This window comes from Cyanistes caeruleus, chromosome Z (genome assembly GCF_971803275.1).
Source record: "Cyanistes caeruleus chromosome Z, bCyaCae1.hap1.1, whole genome shotgun sequence".
Classification (NCBI taxonomy): Eukaryota; Metazoa; Chordata; class Aves; order Passeriformes; family Paridae; genus Cyanistes; species Cyanistes caeruleus.
Window position 1 is genome coordinate 26,764,431 of NC_141732.1, and position 24,487 is coordinate 26,788,917.

General features: G+C 37.2%; 1 protein-coding gene across 2 annotated transcripts in view; it reads right to left on the minus strand.

Moving 5' to 3' along the window:
* Nucleotides 1-8,439: 8,439 nt before the first annotated feature.
* KCNN2 (potassium calcium-activated channel subfamily N member 2) overlaps nt 8,440-24,487 on the minus strand; it is a 71,175-nt gene continuing 55,127 nt past the window's right edge. For both annotated transcript variants that reach the window (XM_086867300.1, XM_086867301.1), the window contains 4 exons: nt 17,571-17,681; nt 15,069-15,196; nt 10,496-10,565; nt 8,440-8,769 (listed from right to left, as the gene is read on the minus strand). In XM_086867300.1, the coding sequence (XP_086723426.1) occupies nt 8,482-8,769; nt 10,496-10,565; nt 15,069-15,196; nt 17,571-17,681 (597 nt within the window). In that variant the 3' untranslated portion in view covers nt 8,440-8,481. The remainder of the gene's footprint in view (nt 8,770-10,495; nt 10,566-15,068; nt 15,197-17,570; nt 17,682-24,487) is intronic.

Here is a 24,487-nt window from a genome sequence, read left to right on the forward strand (position 1 = left end):
GTGTGGGTAATGTACATCCATCCCTGATGGGTTAAAAATCAAATTTCAGTGAAAAGAGTTGGAATTCCTATAAATTACTTTAGATAAATAACTTCATTGTTGTCAGAGACTTCCATATGAGAGTTATCTAGCAGAAATACCAGGGCTTACAACATAAACAATTTATTTCTATCAAGACTTTCTGACAGTCATCTTTGAAGTAATTTGGAACATGCAGGGAAAATTCTGGCTCTGTATAAGTGAATTAAACAGAGTCATGGGAAAATGTTTCTTCTTTCACAAAATCAAATCACCACACTCTTGGCTGGGCTCATTTGTGCAGCTGCTTTGTATCCAGCAGTGTTGCTCAGCCTTTTGCATTTGTCTTGCACTCAGCTGAACTGAGCCAGAACTGTTCAAAAAACTGTGAAACTTGAGAAGTATGAGGTGTGCTACTCTGTAGCTCCTTGCAGGGCAAATTGCATGAGTCACAGGGGGTAGAACTTCATATCCTGAATTCTGCATTCAAATACCACACATGAGTTTCTGGCTGTTTCATATACACGTAAAAAATATTTTCTCCAAGTATATTTTTGTTTTGTTTTTTGTTTGTTTGTTTGCTTGCTGTTGTTTTTGGTGTAGTCCTTTTTGAATATTGTATACTACAGCTGCACATCTTTGAGCAGAAAGCTGATGATGGGGAAGTAGAGGTTTACATGACTGAAATGCAGGCAACAAAGAGATGCCCTCATACTGCTACCAGACACCAGGTTCTGTTGCACTCTCTGCAGATATGGTCTATTTCCTCTTCATGGCCAATGTGGGCACAGCCTTCAAGGGAGAACTCAGATGTATCCATAGCTCACTAATAGAGAGGCTGAAGATCAAACCCTCTCTGTCCTATTTTTCCCTCTCTGAAATCCATTGCAAAAATTATTTGAAAAGCCTACTTGCTTTTTGCCCATCTCTCTTCTGTTTCCCTTCAACTGAAAAGAGTATCTGCAATTCTGGAAATGCATATATTCATGCTGTTGTATTACAGTAATTGCTTCAAATTGAAAATAAGTACAGCTGAATTACTAAATGCATTTTAAAGGCTGGATAAAACAGGGTAGAAAGGCAGGAAATATAACCCTGAATAGATAAGTTCTGTAAAAGCAATCTATTTCTTATGTACAATTTTTGTATTCATTTTTATGCACCTGATAACTAAAGAAATATGACCTAAATTCCTACCACTGTGCTTTCAACAACTCAATAGCTTCTTCTGTGTGTAGATTGCAACTAAAAAGTCTGAAAGGAGGGAAACTCTTCCAGCTCTTCTTCCATTATTTTCCAAAGAAGCTTGGGAAATCATGAATAAGCTTTTTCTCTGCAGACCTGAGTGGGGGTGATGTCCTGAGCTCAGTGGAAGGTGTTGCAGTATGGCTGACCAGGTGAATTCATTGGGCACAGATGTTTTCTGTCATGTCTGTGGAGCTGGCTGGGCAGCAGTGACAGCTGAGCAGACACAAGTCAGCACAGGGGTGCTGAGCTCTGCAGCAAAACATGCTTTCAAACATGTTGAAACCACTAGAATTGTGATGTGTTTGATTCACCATAACTAGCCACACTGGCTGAAAGCTCTGTTTCAAAGAAAGCCAGTGAAACTAGGCGGTTTGCTAACACATTTCAGCCTTGGGACTGTTTTCTGAGCTTGCATGTTTAGGAGTCAACCTACAAGCCTTTTGTCTCATAATCATGCAGCACAGGTGAGACTGAACTCCAGCCAACACAGACTGAGCTGACACCTCCTCTTGTGCCATTTCTTTCTTCTCTATTTTTATTTTTTTTTTTTTAATTAGATTTAATGTTTAACTACTGAGAAGCCAAGATTCCAAATCTCATTGCCATGCCAGAACACTTTTCTATAGTTTACTCCCCTTGAATCCTCATAACTGATGCTGGTGGAGTATTGTTGGTTTCTAGGATGAAAACAGGTCTGAAAGAGTCACGTTGAATGGCACAGCATCATCCTTGCCCACAGTGGAGAAGCAGACCCTGTGCTTTTTTTGCAGCAGCAGCGTAGCCTGTTGCAGTAAGTGACATCACGTTTCACATGTGATAAGAAGAACATTTTTCTCTTAGACCACTTAAGAAACAGAAGAATGTAGTGAAACAGTGTGGGAGGAAGAACAGAGGTTACAGGCTGCTGTTCTATTGAGAGGCCATGGACACCCTCAGGTGAGGTATTGCTCTCTCCTCTCTCCAGTAACAGGCACTGGTCCAGTGGCCTCTCAAGTGCCCCAGGGCCACCTCCTTTCAGATCAGTCTGGGCAGTTTCATGCCACAGATGCTGACAGAGGCAACATTTCCCAGTGCTCAGCAGCTGCTGTAGGAATAAGCACAGAGCAGAGGGTTATTAGGGTGCCATACTGTTTGAAACTGCCGGCTACGTTAAAGAGTGGTTCCAAGATAGATTTCATGTTCTCCTACATGCATGTCATGTTCATGTAATTAACATTCCAAGTCCTCCATCAGGAAAACTGATCTGACACATGTAATTTTGTGTAGATTTGTGGTACTGAGCACAAACACAGCGATATTTTGTAAATTCCAAACTATTCCTAAGATACATTTTTTGTTTGATTTTTGCTTGAAACCACTTGAAACCTCATCTCTTGCAATTTATGTAAGCCTATGGAGGCTAGGGGCCTGTCTTTCCAAAGAATAGTCTAGCACAATCTAGCACAATCTTTCAGATAGCACAGTCTTTCAGATCTTCTCTATATTTCTGTTAGAGTTTGAAGTTCTTTGTTAAAAAAAATCCTGCTTTATTTCTGTGTGATGATCAGCCTTCATATTACTCCCATTTTGAGAACTTCTCCATATAAGGTGATAAGCTGGTATTAAACACATACAGTGTGTCCATATAATTCACTGTCAGGAGATATAATTGCACAGTCTCTTACATTTCATTGATCCCCATGAACTTCATATCTGGAGCGAGGCTTCACTTAAACCTTTTCTAAGCTCTGAAGCCTTTAGCTGGTCAATTTGTCTACTCGAATGTTTAACTCCGTTATTATTCCTGGTAATGATGATGGTTGGTCATTTATCTGGACTGGAAAAGCCTTTTTGTTCAGAGACCTACTTTGCTGTAATCCACATAGGAGAATATGCATGTCCTCTTTAGACTCAAGGTACTTTGAAATTCAGGTTAAAAAGGGAACAGTAGGTCAGAATGGGCATAGTCTTAAAGCAGAAGCTTTTAATCTAACTAAAAGCTTGTAGCTCACTTCATGTATAATTGAAAACAGTATAGATTCTCCTAAATATTTGAAGATACTAATGGGTTTAAGTGAATCTGAATGAAAGGGAAGTCAGCACAAAGCTTCAGTTCTCCATCTGATTTTACTGCCGTGTTAGTTTGCAACAGGTTGAAGATTGTGGCTTATGTCTTTCTTTCACTGACACTGTGTTGTATATCCTTCCATGTGCAGAAAAGTTTTGCAATCCTCTGCAGGGGAATCTTCATATAAAAGCCTGAGAATTATGTATCTAATAGATCTTCAGCAATATCACTGTAACAAAGTCTAATACATGGCAGAATGGTGATGCTAATTCTGGTAACTGGCTCCATTTTAGGATGCCTACATACCCTAGCCCAGACCATGCTGCACCTGCTCCAACCATGTGCTGTACTGTCCAGCTGCAAGCAATTCTTGGCAGGGAATCGAGTGTCTGCATTGGGCTTGATGCTGTGCTAAGCTGTAAGTCTTGAGCAGAGTTGCAAAAATTAACACAATCCTCCTCTCCTACTTATTATGATCATCTTGCACACTGGGCTTCTCTTGAGAGATGGGACTTACTTGGTCAGTGCTGTGCTAACTCCCTCTATAGTGAGAGAAACCTGTTCTTTCTGGAGTGAACAAAATCCTGTGGTTTCTGGACCAAAGCTGATATGCAGTGAGGCACTTAGGCAAGTCAGAACTAATCCTATGCATTCCTGACTGCAAACCATCTTCTAAGTGTCTCTTTTTCTTTATTCTCTCAGTCATGGAGAGCGATAAGATTTTACTGATACCCCTTAAAAGGTTCAGAATATAAAGGCTAATATACATTATAGCTTAGTTTTCTCTGAATTTGTGCCAACAGATATAGGACCACATTTGTAAGCCCTAATTGATAGATGGAGGTTAATTTTACTATGCACATATAAGGTTCTGTGTACATAAATTTCCACACAAATAAATGGTTGGCTTTGAGTGCATGTAAGCTCCACCTCATAACTGTTCAGATATGGCAGTGCTCTTCCCAGGCTAGGGCTGGCTCAGAGCTGGGTAGCTAAGAGCGCTGGCTAAAATTTGTGTCCATTTCTACCTGAGCGTTTAGATATACTGATGCAGAGGTGGAATTCTGAAAATGACACACAGAAGTGTTTGTTCCTTCATACCTTCCCCTCTATTTCATTGCTTGTCGCCCCTTAATAATTATTTTGTCACCCCTTAATAATTATTAATAAAAGGGCAAAAAGACTTTAAGGACTTTGATTTAAAAAAAGAATGGATGTGAACAAGAAATTTGGAAGATGGAGAGAACACACTTATTAAGGAACACAAAAACCTTCTGTGTTAACCTGTGGATAAACGAGTAAGAATTTTTCATAACTAATAGTTAAGGAAAAAAAAATTCAAACAATTTTAATTTTTAGTATTTGTAAGGGTTACAGATTTTATTCTGAATTTTAGACACATTGAACACCTTTTATTCTTTTATGCTTAGATATGCTCTTAATGTGCATATCAATTTGAATGTTTACATATGATATGACATGGAAAGAGTCTTACAATTTGTAAAACAGTATGCTTATCACTTATCTTTGCTCTAATGATGACAGTGATTCCAACTCAGTCTGGGGAGCCGTAGTTTTGAAATAGCTCACAAGGTATGGACCTCCAGAAGGCATTTAGAGCTCCTAAGCTGGATGTCAAACTTTCAGATAGTAAATCGTTCCATATTAGATACATCCTTATGGAGCAGCAGGAGGCAAAGAAAAGCTGAGTTGCACAAGTCTGTCTGGAAAGATGTGCAGGCTTAAAATACATAATGATTTACAGAATCAAGAATTGCAGAGCATTTGCAAGCATAAAACATATGAATCTATTATTCTGATTCTGCAAAAAACCTAAACGTAAGTAAAAAGTACTAGTTAAATCAATGCATTTAATTTTAAGCATAGTGAACAGGCCTCTTTGTGATCTTACATTTCAGTCCTTCCGAGCAAGGTGCCTTTGCTCAGTGTCTTTGAAAAAGCAGACTGGCAACTAGACTCCCAAGAAACACAAATGGAATCAGTGTCTGGAATGTAGCGAAAAGGTTTAATAGCAACTGAAAGCAGAATTTTCCTACTGGTGAAACTAAGGCAAGAGGTGCATGAAGATTTACAATAGTAATATGGTAAATATGGTAAAGACTCCTTGTCAGTTGTAAACAATGATTCCAAGAGAAGTCTACATTTAAATATACAGTTTCCACAATCTGTCATAACGATATGTTTTCCTTTTAGTGATCATATATGTTGACAATGATAGAGCTAAAGTTTTGGAACTAAAATGTCATTAGTGGAATTTGTGGTACTACAAAAGTCAGACAAGGGAAGACTAAAAGGAGTTTAGTGTCTGGAGTAAGAAAATCAAACCAAGAGTGCTTTGTGCTCCCCTGAATAAAAGTTTATATCTGTCCTTTTATGTAATATATCCCCATGCAGCACCTTAGTGCTGAAATCAGATAGTACAAGAAAAAATCATATGTGCTGAAAATGCAGATAAAGAATCTGTAGTGAGCTTGAAGGTAAATTAAGATGTAGAACTGGAGTATTACATGGTGACCTCATTTTTTTTTTTTTTTTTTTTTTTTGCTTTAAAAAAAAAGAAAGGAATCCAAAATAATTTGGCAGGTTGTTACAGAATGCTACTGATGGAAATAATCCTGATGCATCTCACCATTGCATAAAGCTGTGGCAATAATATTAAGTTCAGGCTTCTGAGTCCTAGTGAGTAAAAGAAATGGAGAGGTCAAAGATTGACAGCTGCTCTTTCATATCAGAAATAGCCAGCTCAATACTTATAGCTGGATCTTAATTAAAATTGACATATTGACAAGAATTTTCAAAGTGGAGCTACAGTTCTTTAAAAACCCAGTTGTGCAAAAAATGGGTGTTATACACATATTAAAAAGATGTAAACAATGAAAGAGCTAGTTCAAGCTGACAGGAGAAAAAGGAATGTATTCAAGCTACAGAAAGTGTATTTCACATTCAATGTCAAGAGAAGTATTCTAAACTAAATGCAAAAAAGGAGAAAAAAAGAATTCTTAAACTTGACTATTAAATTCCAATATTACTAATCACTACTGGCCTTATGACCACTCACAATTTCATCTAGTTAAGGACTGCACTAGAAAAGTATTAGGACTTTATAATATCCATCTTTTCCTTTGGAAATGAACTCCATAAAAACAAATGCAGAACTGCAAATACATTGCATACTGCTTGTTATTTCCAGTCACAAAATACCACAGACTGTAAATAAGGCACGCCAAAGGCATGCAACTGTCCTGCTCCAGGGGGAAAAATACTGCAAAGTCACCATCTTTCTCAAGGACATAAAAAGTTGGAGAAATTCTTGACCTTCTAATACGCATGCAATACCTCTGGATGTCACTTATACATTCATCATTTATACATTCGTAACACCAGAAAAGGAAGATCCTTTAATTTGAATAGGCCTAAAGTGTCTGCTGTTTTTCAGATTATGTATTTGGTTTGGGGAATTCTGGTTGCTGGAAAGAACAGTTCTTCTGTCTTGCCCAGAAGGGCTCTGCCCTGACTTCTTGCATTACTCTTTCCTGCCTGTCCTTGCTGACCAGAAGTCACAGTGTTTCATGGAGCAATGTGCATTTCCTTCAACGAGCAAGTTGGTTACCTCTAGGCAGACATAGCATTAGAAACAGTCAGCCATGTCTACTTGTTTAGCTACAGATGTCACCCTTGTCAGTAAACTGGGGGAGAGGCAGACTGGACTGGCATATTTCGTAAATAGCAAGTACTAAAAAATGTCTCATAAAGTCAAATAATTTCCTGTTTATAACTAGGAATTGTGAATGCAAGTTGCATGTACTGAACATTTAAACTTACCTAGTTTTGCTACTCTGGAGCATAAACCAGGAGAAATGTCAGTCAAAACCTTTTTCACCAGTGCCTACTGGTGACTATGCTTTGTGATTTGTTTTGTTTGTGTTTTTGGGTTTTTTTTTCTTTTCTTTTTTTTTTTCTTTTTTTTTTTTTTCTTTAATAAAGTAGGAGACCTTATTTTTATGCATGAAAATAAAGTACTATAGATACCCTACTGTTGTAACTCCAGTCTACAGCTGGCTTTTTACAGGAGATTTTGGAAATATTGCTAGTGTTTTGCTAAGCTTGACTGCATAGCAGGAACCATGGGGATTGCCCAAACATAACGTATACAGAACATTGTGCTGCCATCATATAACTGTGTACACTGTAAGTCTGTGTGTCAGTCATTCACTCCAGAAACACAAAGAAAGGAGTGGAGAAAGTAGCAACCTAAAACTTTCAAAACCCAAATAGCATTATTAGGAGACTTCTGGGTGAAAGTGGTGCTTTTGATCTGGACAAACTTACCTGGCATTCTTATGAGACTCTGAATAAGTAAACAGGACTTTGCCTGTGCTTTTTGCATGCCAGTAGCTTTACGAATAGTCAGTTTAAAAGATCATTGCCATGGGCATTGCATAAATAATTCTATATACATAAATACATATGTATATATATATTATCTATGTGTGTTTGTGTGTGTACCAATGCACGTTAAATAAAAGCCCTAACAATATTTTAAAAACCCACAGCTTACTCTGAGACTCATTTTCTAGGACGTATTTTGAATTAATCACTTCAGAAATTAAAGCTGTCAGTGACCTTTTAAAATGACTATGCATATACAGCACACTGTTAGATTAATATTGGTTTTTTTTCCCCCTCCACTGCAAGCAAAGTTTAGACAGCTTTCATACTGAGAAATAATTATTAAGCTTCAATTTAGTTTCTTAAAAGTTCGTAATTAGTTCTTTTGATTGTGATCTTTTTTTTGGTTGTTAGGTCAAAATAATCAGGTAACTATGTGCAGAAATTAACGTATTTGTTATATTAGATTATGTATTGTAGTAGTAAAGCTTGTTTGAAGTGCATGAATAAAAAGTGAAATTACAGGAAGAACAATCTAATATAGCAATACTAGGTGCATTCACTGTGCATCTGAGAGGAGGAGGGGGGAAAAAAGAAGAGTTTTCACTCATTTTGGCCTAAAATGTTTTCAGGTTTCCAGGATTCTGATATCAGAACCCAGATAACGCTGGCTAGAACCATAGGGCTTTACAATAAAAGCTAAAATATTGACCATATGATGGCAAAAAGTCTTTATTTTGCGGTTAACTTATTCTCTTCTAGCTACTCTCTGATGAAGTTGGTGGTGCTGTGGAGGATGATCTCCTTCTTCTTGACAAAGATCGTGATCGTTCAGCACTGTAGGCAACATGCTTATCGTAATTTTGTATCTGAGCCTCGAGGAATTCCCTCTGTTGCTGGCTGATTGTCTGGCTAATCAGCCCAGGAAGAGCTTGAATGCTACCAATTAAAGTTTCCAGTTTAGTTTCCAGAGTAACAATTCTCTTCTCAAAATCTTCACTTCGTTCATTTAAGTCAGAAATCATGTCATACATGATGTTTTGAGTCTGAAAGCAGAAGGATTTAAGTAAAGGTTTAGAGAGACCTTACAAGTATTGTAACAAGTACATTACAATTACAGTATACTAAAATTTCTATCAGATTTCTTGAGCAGAAATGTAATGCCTTTTAGTACCACTTTACACAGCAAAGTCACAATCAATTAAAGACCAGACTTTTTTTGGAAATTTGGGTGCTTGGGGGTGTTCAGGCTTTTGAACAGTCAGTGTAAGCTACCAGGGAACTGAAGGCTGTACTTATGTACTCCATTCTTAACTGTTCTTGATTCTGGTTTTAAATATCTTCATTCTTCTAAGAAAAGCACAAACATTTTTCTCTAGCTTGCTGCTTAAACTGAGTGGATTTTCTTGAATTGTGAGCAAGAGGAGTTGAGCGGATTGTTTTTCTAAAGTAGTGCAAGGAGTAAAAACTCAATTGCATGCTTTTCTACTTTTGCACTCTCCAATCTATCTGGCCTCTACAAAACACTGTTTAATTACAGCAAATATATCGAATATACTTTAAAATGACACAATGCTCAGTAAAAATGAAATCTGAAACTAGTAATTTCATGGAGACTTAGAATTGGTTAAAAATAATGGCTGAATGTCTGCCTCTTATAAAATGAGGCTTCAGATTATTTAAACTAGAGTTAAAACTGGATGTAATTCAGTAGAAAAACTGGCAGAAATTTATGAACCATCCAAAGGAAAGGAAAATTAATTGAATGACTGCCTGAACTGTAAACCACTTCAGTATCAGGTGTGTTATAAACCATTGCTCTGCCTCCTGTTTCACGATGCTAGCATAAGCCTTGAAAGTGAAGAAGTCTACACAAAATAGTATATTAGAAGTCCTTATTAGTTGCAGAAGCATTAGAGTGAATTGCATTTTCACCTGAAGTTATCAGGTGGTTCTGTGAAGCAAGAGGGGAATGAACAGTGTAGAGTTTAATGTTTCCTTTGATGCACTTGTAATTGAGGAGGATTTTGAGGTAAATGAAGAGGTGTACAAGAAACCCTTAGGAAGAGCCCATTAATGCTTCTACTGTAGCCTCAAATTAAGCTCACAGTAACTGTTAAGTATTATGATCTAATGAGAAATCCAAAATGCTATCAGTCAGACCTCTATCTTTCTAGTTATTATATATTTATGAAAAATTCTGGCAACAATAAGCAAGCAGCTCATAACTGAATAGCCTCAACTCAAATTGTTTAAAGAAGATTTTCAAAGCCTTATGATATACTGGTAAAGTAGGCAGCTATTATTCATTATAAAACTTAAATAAATGCAGCTCTAAATTGACTTGTCGAAAGTTACTGCTGCAAAAGACAACAGGACCAGGAAAGCAGAACATCTAACTTCAGTCCAGACGCTATTTACTATGGTCCATCATGGCACAATCACTATCACCACATGGTAAATCTTCTTACTACACAGCACTACACCACTACAGCCCACTCACAGTTCAGCATTTACCACGACCACCGCAGTCACCTCAGGAGCTCTCAGGATCAGCCTCTCAATTGTGAAGTCTTTTTCAAATGTACAGAAAAATAAATAAATATGGCACACTCAAACTTTCATCAGGATGTTTCTTTCAGTAGCTGCTACCACAAAACACAAACGTATTTTCATTTGCTACAAATAACAACCTTGTTAACAATATTTGCACAAAGAATGCATAATGTTCTCACTTAAAAACTCTTGAAATAACAGTAAATGCCTACTAACCTTTGCCAGGTCCACCAAAGTGTTGGCTTGATCATTCAGTTTCCTTTGTTCCATTTTTACACTTCTTAATCTACAAAGTGGAATTTTAAGTCAGATTTTCTTTTTTTTTGTATGACATCATACTAGGATTTCTAGAGAGCATGCACAAAACTTACGAGAGCAAATAACTGCATGGACAATGCCTTGACTACTTTGTGTAGAGTCAGAATCGGTCATGTGCCTGCTACAATGAGAAGCATGCTTCTTCAACACCGCAAAAAAGGAAAGAGCAGGGAAATGTGATGTCCTTGAGAATACCATTTGCCATGGTCAAAGTTGAATTCAAAAAGGAAGATAACAATTTATCCAGACTACATGAAAGAAAGCCAAAACATTCCCCAAAGCCTCAGTATCGTGACAAGTAGATATAGGAAGAAACATAGAACAACAGTTTTTTTGTCATTATTGTTGTAGTAATCAAGAATCTTCCCATGCCTACATGACTAGATACAGGTATTAGCCCTGTTCTGTCGGAAATGGATTGGGTTAGCAGGTGTTGGAACCTGATGAACATACAGTGATAAGTGAGTTTCTCCTTACTTTAAACAGAACTTCCATCTGTCCAGCAGCTAAATAACCAACATGCTTGCCAATACATTTGGTTTTCTTAGATAATTTGTGTATCTAAATATGATTACATTTCAAATTTACATCATTCATTTTCAAAGCACTATTTAAACTACTGCATTGAAAAACTATGATAGGAACAGCAAGGGTACATGTTTTTCTTTGACAAATACCTGTCTGCATTATTGTTGGTTATGCACATTTTTTGCAAGATATATGACCCTTCTTATATATTCCCTGAGACAAACCCCATGTTTTCCAGATTAACTACTAGGGGAGTGGTTTGTAGATTTGACTTTCACAAACAGACAATTTCTTCCTGAAGTATGATTCATTTACTCAAAATCTCATAACAGATGCATACTTGGACTTTCAATGACTTTTCTGGCTGTTCTAGAGCAGGAAATGGGGTTTTGATACCCAGGTATCAATTTATAAACAATGTGTGATAAGATACCACTTCAGTCTACCAGTGTGCCAAGGGCCAACCAAAATAACAATTTGGTTAGCTGTCAAATAGAATTAAGTTTGGCAGCATTTTGTGATAGATGGGTTGCTAGTGCCCATTTCTCAGTGATGGTATTAGAAAGCCAGTTTAAAGAAAACCCTAATGAAGGTATTCCCAAACCAGAAAGTTTCTTTCATCTCTTTAGCTCACAAGCATTTCCTTTCATATCTAGGCTAAAAGGTATGAGAAAGTAAGTTGTAGAGAGTGAAATGTCATTTAAAAATATCTTTAAAATTTAAGTGGAAATAACTCCGTTAAGGTAGAAATTAACTGATCATATAAAACTGGCATTCCAGGAGTTTGTTACTGAAATGTCATGTGGTCTTCTTCCCCTGGAAGCCTCTTTCAGAACACAACATAAACGCAGACTGTAGGAGTGGTGTTTTTAGAGGCTACAAGGTGGAGTTTTTTTAAAGCAAAGAATATGAAGGAGTCTCCGAGGTACAGAATTATATCATCACAGTGTCAGAACAGAATAATTATTCAAACGAAATGATTTCACTGGAGAATGACAGCCCCAGTGTTTTGGTGACCATTCTCTCAAATAATTTGCAGAATTATGTGCTTTCTGCTTTTTTTGTTAAGATTCATTGACTCATCTGTTTGACAATCAGTATTTTAAATTTAAAATTCCAGGAAGTTCATTATTATTGTAGTAGTACAAGTACCATTTGACACCAACATGATAATTCTTCATGGTAACCAACCCAACACCTACCACAGGCTGTAAGAATGTACAGATATGGCAAGTCTTTAGCTGCAGCAGCCGGATTTAATGGAAACCAACAGACTTTCATAGCATAATTCATTAAGATAAAATTTGGATTTTATGAACTTCACTTATCACAGAAAAAGACCATGATTCTGGATCACGTTTCCATGGCAGCAATCAGACCACTGAAGTTCACAAATAAAAACTCTATTTTCTGCATGCAGACAGTGGTAAATTCTGCAAGTTTAGAAAGGAACAGCTTATACAACTTACTTCCGAGCTCTATTTTCATTTTGTTGAAAAAAAGACAAAACAAAAGAAAACAAAGTGTAAAATATACTAAAACAACCAAATGGGCACAGTGGGCTCGATTCAGCAGGTAGAAACTCCTAAGGAGTTGCAACTTTTGATCAGTAGCTGCCTCAGAAGGAGTCTAACTCACTTGCATTCATGATAAAGGAATGTGCAATATCTTCAAGCCTTACCATTAATTATTCTCTGTAGATTCTCTTATTTATACAATACATAGCATGCCTTTATATGATTTCACCTTCATCTTCTCTAGTGTGCATGAGAAACAGAACACCCAGACCAGCTGAACATATTTTAGAGCTGCGACCATGACTGTTATCATGATCTAGTCTGGTTTATTTTATAAAACTGGCCCTGAAATGCAACTCCTTTTATTTTTGTCTCCAGTGAAATGGTTTGAAGGTGAAGGAGGGGGACCGAACAAAACTCAAGACTACGGAAAGGTATCCGTAAGTCACTTGAGAAAGAGTAAAGATGCAAAGGGATGAAAAATTAATTTGCATCCATCAATTCAGCTACAGGAAGAAAGGAAAGTGGTAGTGCAATGTTTTCATCCATGGTGCATTCTTCAGTATATTGAAAAAATTATCTTTTGTTTGTTTTCCTGAACACAAAAGTTTTGGACCTGTAGTGCGAAGTGGTAAAAGATAAAGAGAAATGATTAAGATAGCTGTGCAATCTAGCTGACACATATAGAAAAAAGTTACTGATGCCACCTTCTTCAGTCCACCTGATTGATTAATTTTTAAGAGAGGGGCAGAACACACTTTATATCCTGCAAAGTTCTTCTGAGCTCATGTGATATAAAAAGCTGGAGATCGAGCCTGCTGTGCTTTTTAGATTCTTTTCTGAACACATGTGCTCATACACACACAGACACACGAACACACACACACAAAATAAATAGTAAAGTTAAAATGTTAATGTTAACCTTTACAATCAAGGATTCAAGTCCAGCAAGGACACACACGACATGCCATCCTCTCCCCAGACCCCCTGCCACTCCCCTCCACCTCCCAATCCTTTAAGCTAAGCAGGATGGCCAAACTGCTATATAAAAATATACCTTTTATATACACATAAAAACACCTTAACTTCTGCTGTCTTTTTACTCCTCAAAGTGTTTCCACAATGACACAGTAACATTTTATCTTGAAAGTTTGCTAAGTGTAATACAGTCATCAAGGCTTACAGAATATTTCTTAGCTTAAGCTTAGCTACCTACTGCTTTAAAACATTGCTATGAGAGAAAGAATGATTGTTAGTCTAAATTTACTAATAGGAAATGAGTAAACCCAGCCTTTCCTTCCTGTCTCTCCTACAAGACACTGCATAGATGTTCTTTTCATCATAGATGCTTCCCTCACATCTCTTCAGTGGTTGTCTCAGGTACGGACCTACACTCAAAAGTTTTGAAACCATCAGTTTGAAATTAAACTTAATTTATCTACATTTTCCCTGTAACTCATGGGAACTATCTTCATCGGCTGTACAAATGGCTCCGTCAGGATGGCTGGGGATAACAAATAGAACAGACAAGAAGATCCTGACTGTTCCTCAAAAGAATTCTGGTTCCTGAGGACAAAACTCGGGTTTTTCCTCCCATGGCATTCAAGGAATAGTAACCATTGTGCAATTCTGCTCATTTGGATGTGCTTTATGACAAATACATACTGTAAATTTTAGATAAACACTTGTAGTTTGGTAATACCATGGCACAGCTTAATCCTACTACCAGTTTTAGGTCTCAGACTTGTTTTCAAACCCTCAAGTAACGGGGAAGAACTCACTTGAATAATGCCAGAGGTGTTCAATGGACTCAACTATTGGCTCACACTCAAATTTTCTAGAAGAGATGGGAGGGGTCATAGCTGACATACCAACATTTGATCTTGTGCACTGAGAATATATAGTGGAAAAAGGCAACTAAATGCTGGTGGGCCATGAAATGATACTTGATGAATATTCTTTTCATTAAACACTACATACATACTGTCTTCTGTCACATCATTCTGATTTGAAAATATTAAAGCATCTAATACAAAGATTTTTTTAAAAAAATTTCCTTCTTCTATTGTAGTTTGCATCTTTCTACCTGGAAGCAAATGCATAAAAACAAAAGATAGTCTCAGTGCAAAAAACAAAAAAAGTCTTAGACAATTCAAGAAGCGTGAGACACTTCTGAAAAACATCGACCAGTTTATATGGCATAAACTGTTAGCGTACCTTTTCATTTTATTGTAAACATGTAATACAGTAAAACCTTTGTCTTACTCTGAAAGAAAATCAACCTCCAGATTCTATCTTCTATGAAGGGAAGGGAATGGTGGGGGGAGACGAGGGAGGGGGCAGGATGGGACTAAGAGTGACTGAGAGAGAAGGAAACTAACAGAGAAAACACCTTGAGAGGAAAAACAAAGCAAAATAGTACTTACTGATGAATAGCTTGCAAGAATTTGCGTTGATGTTTCCTTACTTTTGCATGGTCAATTTTTTTAACCAGCTTTGTGTTTTTATAAATTAACCATGTTTCCCTGAGTACATTGGCCGCTGCATTTTTCACCTGTTTAATAAAAGAAAAACACAAGGCTGACAAAAGTAGTATTATGTTATGTTTTCACTTTTCTGTTATTAACTATTCCTAAAGCTTTTGAAATGCTGTCTTAACTGTGGGAAGTGGGTACGTCATGAAGCTGCAGCACTGAGGGAAGATAGCAACAACGGGATTAAGGGGACTGCAGAGCAGTTTCCTTTTAATATAGATGTGATGTTTGGATCAAATCTTTCTGCATCCAGAATAATTTTTCCTCTTCAAAAAGTTGGAACTCTTTGGTGTTTATGGCAATATAAATTACAGTGAAAAAATACTAATGCATTATCTGTATGTTAATTAGGGGTATTCAATAGGACCACAACCTTTCTTTCTTTCTTGTTCTATGGTTAGCACTACTAAGTTCTCTAAGCAATTTAAGTCTTTTAAACTTCCAGAGCTGTTTGAGCACTTTTTCCCTTTAATTTTTTTTCTTTTTTTTTTTTTAATAACATTCTCCAAGAAGATGAAAAAAATATGTTGTCAATTAATGTGGGCAGAGTTCTATTTAAAAAGTACCTTGACTTTTTTTAAATGAGGCTTTCCATAAAATGTGAAGAGTACCTACAGTTCTTTACTAAACCCTACAAAATTTTCAAGAACGCTTAAAAACATACAAATAATTTGAATGCAATGTTGATTAATGGCTGAATGACTAGGTTACTTGGAAAGAAAAATTGTCGTGATTTTTCATCTTTATTTTCTCTCCCTCCAGCTTTACATCATGCCAGTAACTGCAGTGTCAGAGCTAAGTAAACGGCTAAGATTGTTGGAGATTGGATTGGCTAAGTGTTGGAGAACCTTGTCCTGTTTTCACTGAAAACACAACCATGGTTTAGTGACCTCCTCACAATCCCTAAGTAGCTTTTCTACAAGGTATGGCTATCTTCAGGCTGTGAGGAAAGCTCCCCAGCATCTGCAGGATTTATGATTTGATTTGCATCTCGGATTTGTTTGCGTGATTCACTTTTCACGTGCTTTGAGTTTCAGGAGTCTGAAGCTATGAAAGCACCACTTGGATAAAATACTAGGCTAACATTGAGATTTATATGAAAAAATGGATGAACAAAACAAATGTCAAGAGGCATAAATAAAGACCAGACACAAAATCTGGCCAATCTCTGAGGCACATTTTGGGCTCAGCTGTCAGATACCGCTAGAAAAGTACATGCATTAGAAAGGGACAAATTGTTTTCTGTGGTCTAGTATCAACAAGACCTTAACTGACCACAACAGGAATGTAAATCAACAAGCTCAGAAAGATACCTTGTCAGACACCCTTTATACCTATATAAGAACTGTCTTCCCACTCATCCTTAGTTTTTCCTCATTGTGACTCCTTAGAGGAGATACAGGCTGTTAGTGGTGAGCAGCACAGAAATGAGAGCCAGCATAGCCAGGGCAGTGTTCTGAGAAACACAGCACGTGGGGGTAGGACAGGGATCTCTGCAGCACAGGACCTGTGGCAGTGCAGAGCTGCATGGAGCTGTGCCAGGGCAGCCAGCCTCCTCCTGACCTGGAGCAGAACTACTGTCTCCATCTCGGGCACTGACATCCCTCTGCACCCTCAGTAAGGGGAAACTCTGCTGAGTTCCCACTGTGATTACAAGGACCTTTGTCTCCACATTGGTTCTTTCCAATAAGAAACACTAAACAAGTTGAGTGGACTGTACAGCTACTACTCATTTTCTTGTTCCCTCAACACTGACCTGTTTGTTTCTGCAAAGATTTCTATTGCCTTGGTTGCTGCTTTTTCTTTCATTTAAAATATTTCTACAAATAACAATGATTTCTATTTTGTAAAAAAAATAGTCTCTTCTAAAAATAATATATACAAACTTTTCAGGGTCCTTCAGTACTGTGTGCTGTTAAATAAACCATTGTGTATGAAAAGCAGTTGGAAAGACTGCCTCACTCCTGAATATCCTGAATCCTGAATATGTTGTTTACTTATGAATATCTCTCATAGCTTGAAATTTTTGTTTTTATCTATCATTTCACCTATTTTAGCTACAAAAAAAAAGTTTTCATAAGCCACACAAAAGCTTTTGGTTTAATACGATAGCCTAGTTTCACAGCACTTAACTGCTGTGAAACTAGACTATTAACTAATTAACACCAAATACCTTCCAGTTACAAGGACCCTATTCAAATCCTTAAAGTTTGCTGACAACTTGCAGCTGCCCTCAATTTAGAGAACTCAAGGCATTCAATTTCTAATCTTGCAAAATAACACCCATGATAAAGTTCAACAAGGGTACCAAGCAGGAGACTACTTACAAGCAAATGCAGAAATAAATTAATATACAGTATTCCTTTTCAGATGTGAATATAAAATGTGACTTACTCTTTTAGTTAGCTGGGTGTCCATCATGAAATTATGCACATGTTTTTCAGCTTTGGTAAGTTCTAACTTCCTTGCCACCACAGCTACCACCAGTGCAGTGCACCCAGCACCCTGAAAACAATAAAACAAACCCCCAAGATGTTACTACTGCATTTTGCTGAGTTTTTAGAGGAAGTTTCTCCTTTCCTGTAGAAGTATGGAAGGCATCATGTGGTTCATCCCAGGTAAACACAGTGAACATGCTACAGCTATTTCATTTCAGAGTATTATGAAAAGTCATCATTTACAGGCTGGTAAACTGTCAAAATAATTAGTGAATGGCATCATTTAAATGTTATGCTCATTTTTCTCCTTCAGGGGTTGAAAATTTGAACACATACCATTTATAATGCATAAATAAAGGGGTTTATAAAAACAACTTTTTAAGCCGAGAATGTTAGTTACAGAGTACCCTGTTCGTAAAAATTTTCTCAAGGTTACAGCAACTGCTAAAGAAGAAATAAGACTGATTAGTATTTAGCACATGCACACAAAAAAGAAAAGTTTCTTAGGATTTTCTGTAGGGCCTAGAAATAATAGTAACATAAATATTTATTCACTTTAGTACATTTTCCTATTGTTCTGAGTCTGTCAGTGATCTTTTCCTATATTATTTCTGCTTATCTTATTACCATATAAAATAGAACACATACACAGGACCATGCCTTCAAAACTTGGATGGAGAAAACACCAGTTTTCTAATTTGTGCTGTAGATACGTACACACATGCATGTATATACATGAGCATGCAAGTGCACAACAGGCTAATTCCAGAAGGTGCCTGCCTCTTGGGAATGACAGTGCCTTTATCAGCATCACAAATTTACATGTCTCCTTAAGGGGCAGGTGAAGCAGAAAGGAGGCTAAAATGAGACAGATAATAAGCAGTGTCAATTATACACATCTAGAGGTATAATTTCCTTTAAATTATTTATAAATTCTGCTACCTTAATATTTTGGTTTAATAAACAAATTTTTACAGATCCTTTATAAAAAAGTATAAATATCTCATTAAATACATGAGGCTACATTTAACTTGCAGGTTCACTCCAATGTAGTTCTTATGGCACTTGAGTCAGTTCCTCTCAAAAATAAAACAATCTCTCATTGTTTCTCATTGAAGCTTAATACATTTTCTTTCAGAGAGCTTTCTTCTATTAATTCTGTATTTCTTCCATGATTTTATTCTCTATGCCCCATATCTGTAACTGCCCTACCCTCTCCAGAAAATTCAGTAAAAATTTCAAAATACAAAATCCATCAATAAACACACAGAGACTGCAAAATAAATTAACTCACTGGAAACCCCTTTTCCACGTTTCCTTAAAAATCTGGATCTCGTCTCTCTGTGTACTTACTGAAGCACACAATGAATTCTGTGAAAGCCTTCAATTAATAATTTCTCCATTTCCCTGGTAGATTGTTCCAAGAAACCCACCCAATTCCTCTCAAGAACCTCATTTTCTGCAATTAGTTCTCATCTTCCATCCTCAACAGCTCTCAGCATTCTTTCAAATGAGTCCTTCATAATTTTGCTTCAATTCCTGCTTCTTTCCTGTCCTCAATACTAAGCCTTTCCTATTATCTGTTATTCTATTGTCCAGTCTTGTGATGATGGAAGTTCATGGGAATTTACTTGAAGTTTTGCTCTCTCCATGAATCAAAATGGTGCTAAAAGTTCTTTTACTTTTCCAGACCCCACTAACAGTTAAAAAAGAAGAATACAGCCCACACAGCTTAAGGCTAAGCACTTCAGAAGCCCATGAGCCTTCTGAAGAGAGCACAAGGCAGAAGATGCTCTAACATGTCCTATCTCCCCAGAAAACAGAAAAAGTGATCTTTAGGTCTTCTTCCTGTCAAGGGAAATGCTAATATGCAGAAGACTTCTCTGTAGGCAAATAAATTACCCCATATAATAGCAAGGAAATGAAGATAAAAGCAGACACTTTTTGGTTCAGTATGTCAGGAAAACCAGAGCCAGATGTTGATTTAATGACATAACCGGAGTTCTGTCTGCTCACAGCAAGAAATCTGGGATGGAAATGAGCTTATTAATATAGACCCCATTGGCACAAAACACCTGTTTAAGACAATTTACTGGGGGAGAGAAATACTAGAAGCTCTTTCCCAATACCCCTCAAAAAGGCTACAGGAATGGTGGCAGTCAGAAGAGTTTGGTCTGAGGCAAAATCATTCCAGCCTTTGTGATTAAGTCCCATGCTTTTTCCATGTGGCACATCAGCTGTAAGGGCCAAATGCTGTCATAAGTGGGAGTTCAATGTCTCATATAAAATATACTGCCTGCAGCATTGCAATACTGTCACTGGCAAGCTGTGACAACCACCTCTATGGTGTGTATGTACAGCTATCTTCCTCATCTCCAGAACAGCTTATTGTGATGGCAAGGTACTCTAGATCCAGTTTAATCCTCTTGGTTTTGTGGTATATGATGGGATCTCAGGACACGAGCATGAGCTCTTTTAGTATTTCTACAGACGAAGGAAGTATTATACTACCTGCATGTTTACATTTCACAGTACTATGAAGGGGGAAAAAAAAATCACCCATAGCAGCTTAAGACATAGACTAAAATTCCATTTGAACTATAAGAAACTAATTAATATTTTATGTTACAGCAACCTGTAGTATTACATGGCTCCCCTAGAGAGCTCAACATCCTTAAAAGTACTAATAAAGTGAGACTGATTCAAAATTACAGAAATTAAATGGAAGCAATATAGTTACTTAAAAAAAATGGTAGCGTTGTGTGCATGATGCTTGCCATGTTTTTCAAATATGCTGATTCACAGAAAAATCAGTAGGTCAGCTTACATTCCCAGTTTGTTATACCAATACTACGTAATGCATCAGCTACTTGCTTATTAAAATTACCCAAACTAAGTAAAAGTACTAATAATTATTTCAACTGCGGGAGGCATTTTCAAGAGAATAAAATACTACTAAGTCTTATGTTTGATTGCTGCATTTTATAACTTTCAACATCATTATTTTAATCTAGTTTTGAAGTAAATAATAAATCATTGCTCCAAGCTCTTGTTCCGAAGAATTATATGTAAGATGAAGAAAATGAAAAAGGCAGGAATTTTCAGGTATCAAAGCACATATCAATTCTATCTGGAATTCACACTCCTTAATCAGCTGCCTGGCCATCTCCTGCATTACAGAGCTCTTGCAGTGTGTTTTGGCTTGGTAAGCAGCCTGATTTTAAGGGCACTTAGGACAGAAATTATTACAACACATGCAGTGTAAGCAAATTGATAAGCCAAGGCTAAGGTCTGACTACATTGTTCATTTGCTCCACTTAGTGGAAACAGGTAATAACAGAATTAATCATCTATTTATTTGATGGTGTTTAAGTACACTATGATCAAGCATTTGCCAGCAACCACCCATTTTAAAAGCTGATGTACCTGAATTCTTCTATTTTCCTGAAAGCATGTACAAGTTGAATGAGTGAAATTATCTAGTAAAGCATGAGAAGCCCCTAAAGATCACAGATTTAAGAACAGGCAAGATTAGGTGATGAGCTGAGCAATGCCTATTTCCTGTTTGCCAGGATCAGAAGAGGAACTTCATCCTGAATGCACAGTATTTCTTGCTTGATATGAAGTGTAGCATATTAGTCTACAGTAAAAGTAAGAAGTCTGAAAATGAACATATCCACAGTCTTTCAGCTGAGCAAATCAACAAATTCTGGACTTCACAGTGGCATCAGCTCTCTGATGCTGATGTAGAATTTGCATTTATGAGCAGTACAACCTTTAGCATTAGGCTCACAACCATTTGCACAGGACAGAACTCACTTTGATTGACAATCTATTTAGCTGTTGTCCCTTATGAAAACAATATGATGTGACTGCAAGCAACTTAAGGACATTCTTCGTATCTTTAATTCTAAATATGCTGTTCTTGTTAAGGACAAAGAATGACACCTAAAGTTCAAATGCTCGGGCAGGCACACAACAGTCCGTGAAAGCCATTCTCCTCTCTAGTCCTCTTTGATGCCTAGAAAGTGAGTTTCTTTGATAGAAATGTAAGTAGAAGTGTATGTTGGCATTTTACTCATATACGGTTAGGCAGCTGTTAAACACTAGTAGGATTATAATTTTCTCTGTTACATAAGCCTAAATGATGATAGATACTCCTTAAAAAAATTGAATGGAAGGATGGATTAAATTGAGGGGGGAAAAATTATGTCATCAGGCATTGATGTCAAGCCTGTGCTATTTGAAAAGGGAAAGAGAAGAAAGATGAAATTAAGTGTATTTTAAATTATACTTTAAATTTAGCAACTGAACAAAATTTTTAAACATGACCCTCAGAAAAAAGAATGACTATTACTTCGTGATGTCTTTCACTTTACTTTCAGGCATCAAAAATTGCAACTTTCGCTATCTTCTGCAAAGTCCCTCCTCTTGGCACTTAGTTCTGAATTATTGCAAGCCTCCTTTCAACTGCTTTAACAAAGCAAACTATGTCTTATACACCTCAAACTATGTCTTATACACTTTCTGCTGCAAAGGTTATTTTCTTTGCCTGTCATTCTTAGAATGTTATTCTGCTCTTTGTTGATGTAGTCCCTTCTCTATAGCATCATATACAGAACATTTGCCCTCAGTCACAATATTTTGTGACTCCTCATGGATTTCAGCTCTAATAAGCTCTTTCAGACAAGATCCTTTGCATCATCTATTTACATAGTAAAAGCTCCCTAGAAACATATAAATCTAATATATAGTTTTCTTTTAAAACTTTCTCCTTCTTTGTTTAGGCTTTTACTTACTACAAAGCCTAGCAAAACCAGTGAAGGTACGGCAGACTCTGGTAAGCCAAGATCACTTGTTCTGATCCTACATAATTCCTCCTTGTTTTCCATTCTAATTGTTCTATGGGAATGGAAAACTCTTCAGTAATTTAGACTACATATTTTCTATTCTCTTTATACAGAACTGGTATCAACAGGATCAGGAGTCCTGAAGGGCTACAGGAATATAAATCAGAATTAATAAAGGTGGTAGGTCTGTATTACCCAGTTTTAGTGTGCATATCATACCAGACCTAATTCTGCCTTTTTCTTCCTGGTCAAAGTTATTCATCAGTATACTCACTACATACCAGTTGAGATGCCTTTTGCAGTCCAATCACAATCCTCTGTCCTCTTCACTTATGCAATCCACACTGAGCTTTCTGCTGGTATCAGCAGAATCACCATAGCAAAGCTGACTAGCCAAAAGTTACTACAGAGAGTTTTACATTACAGTAAACTACAGCTGACACAGCCATGGCAGCTGCAGGGAAAAAGCTGGTGTTTCCCACAGCACACAATGAAAATGTGGCTATGGAATCTGGATCAAGACCATGCCTTTACTACTGCTCACAAGTGCTAAGACTGAAGGTTCACAGCGCTGCAAACAGTGATTGCAAAACTGAAGGGCTCAGACTTTAAGTGCAATCCAGCAAGCCCATCTAACGTTCTCATCCAAGACCCAGTTTTACTGATAGCCAGAGAAGTGCTTTCAACTCCTCAACCAAGGGTTTATCTAAGGCAAATAAAGCTTGGCTCTGGCTGCTTTTTTTTTCAGTTAGAACTGAAAGCAGCATTTGGTCAGTAGAGAAACCCTGTAGTCCTCTAAGTAGGTGCCTCTGGCATTGTCACTTGGTCCTTTTTTTTTGAGAAGGTTTCCAAATACCTTTACAAGACAACAGTGAATTGAGTTGCTCCTGCAACCACCCGGAGGGTGTTACTGGTGAGAAGGGAAGCAGCACTATGTATCAGTGTCTCTGTTGAAAGTCACCTGGCATCTTTGGTTTACTGGACTGAAAGTGAAGTGCCATCTTTAGTGGTGTAGATGTCACAAAAATGTCCTGCTATACTTGCCTGTAGCTGAAAGGAGGCAGTTGCCACATTTCTTGCTCACTTCCCTTGGGATCCACTGAGGGAGAGAGAAGGTGCGCTTTGCAGACATATGGTTCTGGTGGGAAATTTAGCTCTGCACCAGAAAAGGCACAACATTCCTCCTGCTGCTCTGCATAAAATGAAAATCCTGTAAGAATTTAAACAGGAATTTTGTTCATTTGGCTGTCTCGAAGGTGGACATACATGACCACCAGGGAAAGGGGAAAAAAATTTTAAAAAAATGTTGCTTGAAGTGAAAAAAAACCATCTCCAAAACAAGACAGAAAGAGGCTAGGGAAATGATGCTGTATAAATGTGGGTTTGCATTTGTCACTGTTTACGGGGAGAGATGCATAACCTTGAAAGACTGAAATTAAATAAGATGAGTAATAGGACAACAACTGTGCTATCTCAGCCAAAAGGATGGTCTAAAATAGGTTTGTATTATTTATACTTTCACGTATTCAATATTTGCCTGTCTACTATTGTCTTCATTGGAGTTTGCGTCACATCCGGAATTTTACTGCAACATTTAAATTTCTGACATATATAAGAGCAGATGAGCAGGTGTGTTTGCTTCTAATTAGTCCATAATGCTTTTAGCAATGTTGCAAAAAAAAATTATGAAGACCATTAAATGCCATATATAAATGTGAAATTGATTAAATACTGTCACACGTAAGAATGGGCAGTCATAAGGGTGAGGGTGAGGTAAACCTCTTGAGAAATGAAAGCTGGGTACTAGGAGAGACACCCGGGAAAGCACAGGACATAATGATTTATTACATGAATACAATGTCTCTTCTACAGGGAAACCTATAAAAGACTGTAGTGTTAACTGAGAAAAGCCTGACAATTGAATATGCCCTGGTGACTGGGTTTCTGGTAAACCTTCAGTAGTCGTAACAGCTGAAACAACCCTGGACAGTTTATCCCAAAATGCATAAAAAACTTTTTGCTG